Source organism: Botryllus schlosseri, chromosome 1, assembly GCF_051294905.1.
Source record: "Botryllus schlosseri isolate E-star chromosome 1, Bs_hap1, whole genome shotgun sequence".
Taxonomy (NCBI): domain Eukaryota; kingdom Metazoa; phylum Chordata; class Ascidiacea; order Stolidobranchia; family Styelidae; genus Botryllus; species Botryllus schlosseri.
The window spans coordinates 41,476,957-41,488,025 of record NC_137236.1 but is presented as its reverse complement, the minus strand read 5'-3'; the positions used below and the strand labels follow the sequence as shown (position 1 = coordinate 41,488,025).

The following is an 11,069-nucleotide window of genomic DNA, read 5'->3' as shown; positions in this document are numbered from 1 at the left end:
AGCTGTAGTCTTGTTCAATGTGTGGTCATCGGCGGTCCCGATATGCCTACTTATATATCTAAATTATGCGCATTTTTCTCTTATTAATCATATAGGCCTAGGCTATATATTTGGACGTTTGAGCACAGGAAATTTTCGAGTTGAATATATTTTCTCCAACAAACGAAAAACGAAAAAAAATTCGGATCCTTCGAGCTCCCCCAATCGGAAGTTTAGGGTGCGGCAGTTACGGCCCTGGTGGATCGTAAAATTCTTGTGTACATTATGTCGCTCGCTGTTCCACTCACGACGCGAAACTCAATGATCTAATCTCCGCAATGTGCGATTGAGGTTTTAGTTCCACTGGGGTATAATATAACCATTCTGGGCCAGCTTCAAACAATTATTTGGTAAATGGGATAGGCTACTACAGAGAAGCGGAAAATGATTTTTTTAATATGCAAGCTGCACAATGTACATATAGTCTGTTTTGTACAACTGAAGTGACGATGTCAGGACATTCAATCCAATGATACAATCAAGTTGCGTGACTCATTATGAACAATGATTTCAAGACTGGACATTTTAAACCTACTTCAGAGAACATTGTGCTGCACTATAGATCCTCCATCCATTTTGATTCGATGCGGTGGTGCCGTATACTTCCACAGAAAGTTGATAATTTGAAGAAATTTTTGATACTTTTCCGGTAATCACAGCAGGTAGCTGATATTACAGATATCCATATCAGTGTTATGACTGAATAAGCGTCTGAATAGTTGATTGTCATGCCATCGTTGGTATTTTCATCACACTAACTAATGCAGAGTGTTGGGAGACCGGGGGAAATTGTACCACTTTTTGTCTTTTCTAACATTACGGTTTGTTTTCATGGAAATTCCATTTCCAAGGCTTTTTATAATGCAACAAACAACTCGATAGTTGATATAAAAACTACAATAGAAATTAATGAAAATCAATCAATCATGGAAATTTTGGAGCGGCAAAAATTGCCGCTCAATTATTACAATAGCCTCCTACCCACGGGCAATTGTACTGCCCATGCGGGCCAATTGTAACAGTGTTATTATAAACAAACGAAATTAACAACGAAAACGGGGGGACAAATTGTATTATTGCATTAAACTAAAGAAAGAAAGAAAGTTTGAACGCTACCAAGCTACGCCCCATCGCATTTTGGCTACTGAATACAGTGTCACAGTTCGTGCCTTTTTCATGAGCTCAAAGTGTACAAGAAACACATTCCTTCCATCGCCTCTCTACCCATATTCGGCCTCTTCTACCAAGGTGCTGATGGTGAGCGTACACAATGAGTCACATGCAAAGGTGCAAAACCGACCTGACCAAAATATCTTGGTTGAATGGCGTAGCAAAACGAGGATACAACATTTTATGGCATCAAAGCTAATGGCATTTTTCTGTTCTGTACAAAACTAAAATAAACTGTTCACACCAAATAACAAAATATAAGTGGGCCATGCTCAAAGTCAGGGGATACGGATTCAGTCATGGCAAGTTCTTAAATGGCCCTTGAAGTCGAGACACGAAAAGTCAACCAACATGAGAAAGTGTGGTAGAATCACGGAAATAACCGAACCACTTCTGTACATGGCCGTTCCGATAGCTGACCATGTTAGAAATGGTATGACAAAGTAGCATATGTTCTGGTATTCCACTTCTGGCTGTTGCAAGATTCATCTGCAGTAGGTAATTAGGTTATACCAACATATATGAACAGAAATATTCAGCATTGAGCAGATATTGTAACGAGGCAAAATAACACGGTGTTACAATTACCTGTTGTGCTGATGACGAAATTGTCGGTATGACGAATAACCACGTCCCAGAGTATAGTAATGCACGGCATATCTCGCATACCCAGGTTTAGCGCGATATATATGAACAATTTGAACATGCTTAGTTTAAATAAAGGTGGCGCCAACGAGGCAAAAATTCTTCATTTTTCGAACGATTATCGTAAACTTTTGTGAATCCAGCCAAAAGCATTAGTATAGCATTTTATAAAATAGACCGGAGCCGGAGCTACTTTTCAAACCACCCGCTCCAGGTCCGGCTCCGGCTTCATCAGAATTTCATTTTGAGCTCCGGCTCAAGCTCTGGCTCCGTTGAAAATACACGACTCCGGGGCTCCGGCTCCTTGCTCCGGCTCCAAAGCCCTGGTTACAACCTGTGTCCGTAGTAATTGCTTTCATAGTGAAAGATGTCGCGGGCCGCGGGTTGAGAACCCCTGTTATACAACCACATTGTACAAACCATTTATCCTATGATTATATTAGGGTTACCGTATTTTGGTAATCTGAAAAGAGGACACTTTTTCAAAATTTTCAGACTTGCAATACCGGAGGAAAATCCTGAAAAAATGGTGAATTTTTTCACTTCATGGTCGGTTGACTAAAAAAAGGTCAACTTTCTGGCTCAGCTCCCAAAATACGGTTTTTCTTTCACATTATCAGTTGGTTGACTAAAAAAGAGGACAGCTTTCCGGCCAGCTCCCGAGATAGCCGCCGGGGCGTTAGTTCAGTGCTGATTTACTGTATCTCAGTCGAATTTGGCCCTCTCTTTGACCAAAATTCCAAAAAAAGAGGACAAAATCTCAAAAAGAGGACATTTGGACGTCCTCCAACGACAATTTCCAAAAAAGTCAAAAAAGAGGACAAATTATCGTAAATGAGGACGTATGGTAACCCTAGATATATATGCACTATGCAGAGGAGTTCAATAAAGTGCTAAGTTAATTCTAGCAGATATGCTTCATTTGTGCGGACTCACACCGAAGGTTAGCGCAATAGCAAGTTTTCCGTTGAACTGTCATCCCATTCGAATAGCCTGCATTCTCTACCGGTATATAGATAGGTTACCAGACACTCTACCTGCGGTCTCGCTCACTTATTTGGGCCCATGTACCAATGTTCCCTCTAAGCTGCCCGTGCGAATTGCTGACAACGTCTGCGAGCACAGAAAAATGTGTGCCGCACCCAACAAAATCCACCTGTGGCTGAAAAAAATAAAACGAAGCGACACCATCTCTTTTTGTAGAAAATGTTTTAAAACGCGATAAATAAAACTCCCCAGTCCTTTGCTGCTTCGGATGTCATTTTGCAAAATTCGGGGAAATCGTGAGTCGAGTCAAAGTGACGATCTTTTTTTAGTCAGCACCAGATATTACCGTGAAAAAAGTCGGTAATTCTTGGGAGTCCAGCCGTGGCTACGCACTCTTGTCCAAAGGGCGGCGCAGACTTGAGAAAAATTAGAGGGAATATGGTCCATGGCCTACCGCAGGTTTTCGAATTGCAACTGTGATAATATCAAGCGATATGAGATACCTGGAGGGGAGTGGAGGCGTGTCATTTAGCCGTTGCGGCCTTCAGACGATTACGTAATTGTCGATCGCGGCTTCGAGAGCGTTTATCTTCGCAGAGCGAGGCTTTGCCGGTTATTCAAGCGTAGCATTTACTCACTCATATATTTTTGTAGACATTCTGTTCAACAGTCGATGGTATTAGCTGTTATCCATTCAGTACGGACCGTCGTAAAATGTTATGAGTTGTCTAAAGCTTAACAAGGATTACTATAGATCGGTAGAGGGTGTACTTAAAGCAGCACTCATAATCACCGGAGCCGTTTGCTGGGGGCTGGTATATGTAGGCGACGGTAAGTGGACTACGTTATAAACCTTATATCAAGTGTATCATAGTCAGTACCAGGTGAAGCAATTGCCCGTGTATCCTATGATACATATGATCATATCATATCACATCGTAGCTTATATTTGAACATTTCTCGTTTTGAACGTTGCATTTTAATATCGGTGAATGTACTACAGAGTGATGGAATGGTCATAGCAATGATACGTTGACTTCATTTAATTTCTACAATGGAACTATATTATAGAACTGCAGCCTTATATATTATTTGTAGTACGATCTTATTAGGTGGACGTTAGGTATATGTCATGGTCATACTATGAAGCGTTATTCACTATGTCTGAATTTCATGTCCATGTTGTCTCCTGGTTACATTTAAAGCAGGCAGTATCAATCAGCACCGACCGTTATTCCGGAATTCGTCACTTAATCTTTGAATGTGCCCCAACCTTTCCCCTCTTATATCACGATAGCACGGGTTGCATGCAGCCCGAGTTGGATCAATTGTAATTTGTAATTGAGCTGAATGTAATCAATTACATTTTTCAATGTAATTGTAATGTAATTGTAATTGAAGCATTTTCATTTTGTGCAATGGTCATTGTAATTGTAATTTGACAAAAATTTGCCAAATTACAATTTCAATTACATTAAATTGCTATTGAGACCTGACAAGCACAACATAAAATAATTGACTCATAATGCATTTTCTTTAAATGTCGACAAGGAATTTGGTGGATCCATTCGCGGAAGCCCTTGACTGCGCCCTTGCTGGCGAAGTTTTTTATTTTTACCGCTATGCTGGCCTCGGCTGCCATTATATACAATTATTAGATTACTAACCAACGGATGGATTCGCAACACGTGACTCACAATTGAATACGCCGAGAAGCGAACTGCTGAGCCGGCTAAAAGCAGCAGAATTGATAGTCCCATAGCTGGCGATCCAAGCGTCGAAATTTGATATGTATGGTCCTAATCGAAAGCTAGTGTCGCACTGATTCCGCAATAAAAGTATATTTCCAGGCAATGGTACCATCCCAAAATAGTCGTGAAAGTCTGGGAATCGGCATTGTTCTGAACAATCGTTGGGTGTAATTGGTCATTGTTGTGGTCATGCTGCTGCAGCGCTCTCACTTTTCAGAACAGTCGGCCCTGAACGGCTATTTTGGAGCAGTTACATTGCCCTAACGAGATTTTAATTTGTAGTTTCGGAATTAGTGCATCAATAGCTTACGATAAAGACCAGATGCATCAAATTTGGACGCGTGGATCGCCAGCTCTAGGACTACAAAGTTTGCTGCTTTTAGCCGGATCTGCAGTACGTTTGTCGGTGCATTCATCCGTGACTCACATCTTGCGCATCTATCCGTGGGTTGGCAATCTACAATACGATTTCAGATCACGATGCTGGATCGTTACTTCGTCTGGCTAACTAACCAGACGACTGGATATTATATAACGTCTTATCTGCCAAAGCACGGTTTTGTTTTTACTCCTCATCCTAATTCCTACGTCCCTCGATAAAAATAATATTATTTCTTTAATTATATACTATATACGCAAATCCAACACGTGCATATATTATAAAACTTTTTTCAACGACATACTGCATACTGGAATAGGTCGAAAACGTTTTTTCTTTTTATTAATTAACGGGTATTTGCGTATCATGAATGAAACATGAATACTTGAATTGTTGTTAATTACGACGCTACGATTTTCAAGGAGCACGGTTGAATTTATGATTATATAATTGCATGTTCAACAGCGGCAATTGTAATTGTAATTGTAATGTAATTTAAGCATGCAAGGAGTAATTGTAATTGTTATTGTAATTTGATATTTTAAGCATGGAGTAATTGTAATTGTAATGTAATTGAAACATGCATGAAAGTAATTGTAATTGTAATTGATATAATAATGTATTTGATCCAACTCTGGTTGCAGCTAATATAAAGATTGTCGGGAGCGATAAATCATCAACGATTAAGTTGAGTTAATGACAATGAATGTATCGCGACGTAGCAAGCAATTTTCTAAAATATTCTTTTCTCGTCATCAAGTGTCGTCGCAAACTCGCAATCTCTATGTATTCAAATATGTGGCTTACGTTGTAAAAGGAAAATATGTGAAATGGTGGATAAATAATTGTGATTACCTTACCCATCTAAATGATTTAATTTATTTTACTGTAATGGTAATAGCGCCATTCAGAAGTATTTGTAATCGCAATTGATTGCATTGATGCAGTATTCACCCACTTTCCAACACGAACTAAGATTTGAGGTAGGGACATGGTATCTCTTGATGGCGAAGGGTTATTCTCACGGGCGATACCGGGGATATACCCGAGTGGTGCGACCAGCAAATACTCCCATCTGCCGCCTTGTCAAACAATGTATATTAATGACGTGACGCTACCATTGTTTGCGATTTCAGTCCAAAGTAGGCATTGCTTTAGAGACAATGGATGCCAATCCCAGCCGATGTCGTAAGTGCTCGAAACCCCAAGATATCTGAATAAATCCATCATATCAAATAAATTATCTTCAATCCATCATATCAGTACTGTCTGTGAACTAATTTTGAATTAATTTTGATCAAACCTTCAACCTTGCGTCATATTTATGTATTTTACGCCTTCATGTACCAGTGGTTGATAAGTATCAACTTCTACTAACCTGTCGAACCGTCACGGTATATCCCGCAACCCTTCGAAGCCCGATATCTAACTGAGTAACAAAGACAAATATCTACCACATCACCCATCTAATGCATTACTAGTATAGAGTATAGAATAACTGCTGCACAAGATGAGCTGTTACGTTGGATCTTTAGTGCTACCGCACGTTAACAGCATCAAAACCACATCACCGATTCGTCATCGCAAACTTAGATCTTCAATAGTCATTTCTGCTTGATGTGTTTTGGGCATGTCTTTGAAATCGCTACTTCTCCCTGTTATTGGGTAGAAATTTACAGAAGATCTGGTAACAACGTATTCTTCATTTCAGTACTGTCCACAAGCGATGAGCCGCCAGAAGTGCACGACCAAGCGCTGTTTTGCGCAGCCGTAACTCTACCGATATGGATTATCACGTCCGTGTTTTACGCAATCCTGTCCTTCTCCGAATCGCGTGGCCTCGCTAAAATTGACATGATCTGTAACGCCATAGCGGCCATGCTGTACGCGGCTTGTGGAGCATTCTGCGTCACGGCGCATTGGTTTATATGGTGGTGCGAAGACTCGTACGAATTGGTCGATGTAGGCGTGTGTCCTGACGAAGAATCCTTCCGAAACGGGGGACGGAATCTGACCGTACTGGTGCTGGCATTCGTCTTAGCGCTTGGTTACGGTGTTTCAGCAGCGTATATGGTACGTAAAATGTATTGCGCCAAACAGCAGGATGACATTTTGGAGGACATTGACGATAAACCGGAATCGGCAAAGAAGATGCTGGAACAGTGACACTGGAACTATACATGAACCGAATATACACTGGATGGTTACCAGTCCAAAGCTTCGCGAAACCCCTCGTTATTGTTCCTCGCAGAAAGTCTATATCAGAGTTGGTCATTACCGAAGTACTTCTACTTTTTCGGAGTACTCAAGTAGATTTTGCCGACACGTACTACTTAGACCAGTGTTTCTTCACCTGTTTAGCGATCGTACCCATCGAGCTTTCAAAACAGTTTCTCTTACCCCCTTTCCAGTTTCTACATACCTTCTGATGGTACCTATACTAAAAATATTAATTAAAAAAAGACAAGTGACATGAAATCTCGCATAATGCGAAGAAAAGTTTTGATTCGAATAGAACTGCCCAGAAAACATTCCATTTTCTGTCAGTTTGTAAAATGATCGTAGGCTTTAGGTAAAGTATAGGCCTAATTCCACAATGCATCTCGTAAGCCGTGGTCTGGTATGCTTCGTACCCCCAAGGGGTCCACGGAACCCTGGTTAAGAATCCATCACTTAACAGTTTTCAGCTCAGAACAACCAGGCCTAGAGTAAGGCATACTTACTTTTTTCGCTCACTGGGAAATCAATACTTTTACTTGTACTGGAATTGAAATTTAGGCGTTACGTCTATTTCTGCTTTCTTTACCAACGATGTCTACTTTTGACCATTTGTGGTTTATATATATACCGATTTCGTGAAATGAGCAGCTAGTGACCATTGATCGTGACTAATAGGGTTGGGCGAATCGAGTATATGTGCGGTTGGATCTCGAGTCAAGTGTCGAGTGTGAAGCTTCGGGCCAATCGAATATTCTCGAACTACGCATTATGGCGCCATATCAGTAAGGGAGAATGGAAGTGTCCAACTACGTGCTTTGTATGCGACCACGAAGTAAATAATGCCGGTTTCTCTTCATTTTGTAAATTATTTATAATTTACTGGTAGCAACGTGTCGTTGTGATTCGATTGACGGTCGTTACTGTGCGGAAATGTCGCTTCCATGAACGTGGTCTGCCTTTTGATGCACGTATTGAATGATATGCCACCTCGTGTCGTGGTTTCAAGGCTCCCGTAGCGACAAGAAAGTGTCGGGACGACAATCATCAAAATCGATTAGTATTTGAGTATTTAAATCGAATCACTATGCCCAGCCCTATAGTCATGACCAATGGACAATTTTACAATACACACGCGCACTGTGATAATTTATAATCGTTATTTCCGCCTCAATATGGCCGACGGCGTCTCTTTCGGCCCAGCAGGACCAGATATCTCGATCATATTAAAGGGTATTATGCATGAAATAATGTTCAATTTATGCTACCTAATTTTTGTCATCTTTTGATCACCACCTGTTGCTTTACCTAACCGTAATGACCCTGCTCACAAGACCTAATATTTGCCTTTCAGTTTGGTGTGTATTCAATATAACGTATGAGCTGATGTACGTAGCAGTCGTGTTTTCGGGATGCGATATCTTTCACTTTGGCAAGTAATGGACCAAATACAAAATTGTTGCAAAGCTCGCCATTGAAATTACAACGTAGTTGTACCGTGGCTGTTGTTCACGTTTGAGATATTTTTGCTAAATTTCATCAGTTTGTGCACTACTATGTAATTCATTTAATTCTGAGTTTGTATTCCATTTCCAATATATCCCGCGTACGTGTACGTACAGGTACGCAGCGAACCAATGTAGCATATATCCTTGTTGGTATGGTTCAATACATAGTGTACCATTGTATGATTTGGAAGACTGTCGTAAATGTAAATTTCACGGTTGCCTATTTACCATTGCAAGCCTACCCCGTCCCCGTGGCCAGAGGTATATCTCCATAAAATGTAGGTTCACTGCCTGAATTTTAACAAATCTGCCTTGTATACTCTTTGATAAATATTTTGCAAGTCTTATTCTTGGTTGAAATCCTCCACTTACAAAACATGCTGTAAATTTTAAAAATTAAAGGGGTAATTCCGCCAGATCACGACTCGTCACGCTATTTGCATACAAAGTTACCCATCTTCCAGACGGGTATTAAATTATAATGTATGCAGCGTACTCCCAACTCTGATTCCTGATTCACCAATGCCTAAATTTCTATATGCATGATATAATTACTTTTTCACGACCAAAATTTCATAACAGATGGTCTTCACACGAAGTCAAATATATTGATTGATATATTTATAGTATATATATAATATTTATAATATTCATATATAGCCCATATTTTGGGTTTGCCACTTTGAAATTGCGATATAGGCCTACACATCATGTTGGTATATGATGTTGCAGGCTACAGGTGCATTCATGATTTCAATATGCCGCTCTGCTGGATGATACTTTCCGTTAATGAATAACTCCAGCGCTTCTCGTTCGTGTTTAATTTCGATAGCGAGGTCGTCGTTACGCGATGATATCCAGATTCCTTGCTGATCCTAAACGAGTACGCTGCCTATGTTTGTGTACTGATAACTGTTATCCTGACGTTATCTATAGCCTACATTATTATGGCTTCAAGCAGAAATGTACTACGATATCGTGTTTACCGCCACTAGCGATTCAGATGTTAATAAATATGTGCGAATTTCTACTGGGCGTTCTCGATGTTTATCAACAGTCGTATACTTCCTATTATTTCTCTGACCAGAGGCGGGCAACTTCTTCAGTAGGCAAGCCTGATATGAGAAAATGAGGTAGGCTAGTTGGCGGGCCGGATTACTTATCTTGATAATCGCGTATTTATGCACCATCGCAAGTAATAAACCTTAGTTAATGTAAACTATTAGTTTAAAACATAGAGAAAAAAACGTGATTGATTGATTTCTTAACGTAATGTAATACTTCAATAGCTGTTGAAGATAATGAGACGTCTGTGGTGGATCAAAGTTGTCAACAAGTTCTTTGAACTCTGGCTGCATTTCGGCCGTAGAAACCCTTAGTAAAGACTGTAAGTCAGGGGTGGGCAAACTTTTCAGCTCGCGGGCCGCATTCAACATCTGAATTGATTTGCGGGCCGCACTATAGTAAAATCGTAATTATAAGCCTTTTATTCGATGATAAGAACAGTGGTTCTTTAACCATTTTGACAGCGACATAAATCCGAGTTTTAGTGGCATTTCGCGACCCAAGCATCGCACATCAAATCGTATTCATTTTAATATAGCTATGCTACATTTTACGGGCATGTATACGATATAGAGAACGCGCAGACAGCAGTCGAACGCAATGTAGCTCTATGAACATTGAACAATGAACATCTCTGACTCACGCAATTTCAAATTGGAGTGTGTTATTTGACCTCGGGTCGCACTTGTAATGATATTCTATATACTCCGACTATTCGGTACCAACCATTTCGACGACCGGTCATATCAATATCGAAGGTACTAGCCTACCAGCGAAGGTCATTTGGTTTTATCGCCGGCAGTTTTTTGGTACCGCACTTTACCTATCGATATGCTCGCCAAAACATAGTGTCTTCATGTGTCCTGGCGCAACAGGGGTTGCATCGCAAGTCATCTCTCTCATAGTCTCGCACCCGATCGTTGCACACTGCGCTTGCACACCCCTACACTAGAGCATCCTAACGATCCTCGGCAGTGTGTTTTAGAGAAAACATGGTCGGACGAATCTTGTGGTGGGTTCAAACCAATACAGCGGTCGGCACATTTTTATGATCGAGCCAAGTTGCTGTAATGACTTTTCCACGCGTCTCGCTGATGATTGGCCTAGAGTAGTTGAAAGAAATTCATCAAATATTACCAGGGATATCTAAAAGTTTTAAGTTTTAGATATCCCTGATATTACATATTAAAAGATCACCCAGATGCCATCGCGACCCAAAATTATAGCCATCGTGACCCATACTTTCAGCCGCCGAAGACGTGGATATAATAAATATGTGTACATATTAATGTATATTAAAACAATTAA

General features: G+C 40.4%; 1 protein-coding gene across 1 annotated transcript; it reads left to right on the top strand.

Annotated features, from left to right (window-relative positions):
- The first annotated feature begins 3,485 nt into the window (after positions 1 to 3,485).
- On the top strand, positions 3,486 to 7,150 carry LOC145450010 (uncharacterized). The gene is made up of 2 exons (XM_080328467.1): positions 3,486 to 3,672; positions 6,683 to 7,150. Exons 1-2 carry the CDS (start codon positions 3,561 to 3,563, stop codon positions 7,135 to 7,137), a joined length of 567 nt encoding a protein of 188 aa, XP_080184593.1. The 5' UTR covers positions 3,486 to 3,560; the 3' UTR covers positions 7,138 to 7,150.
- The last annotated feature ends 3,919 nt before the right edge of the window (positions 7,151 to 11,069 follow it).

Coding starts and splice junctions, on each gene's coding strand:
- LOC145450010 (XM_080328467.1), top strand. CDS start 3,561: ATGAGTTGTCTAAAGCTTAACAAGGATTACTATAGATCGGTAGAGGGT. Junction 3,673..6,682: donor GCTGGTATATGTAGGCGACG/GTAAGTGGACTA, acceptor TCTTCATTTCAG/TACTGTCCACAAGCGATGAG.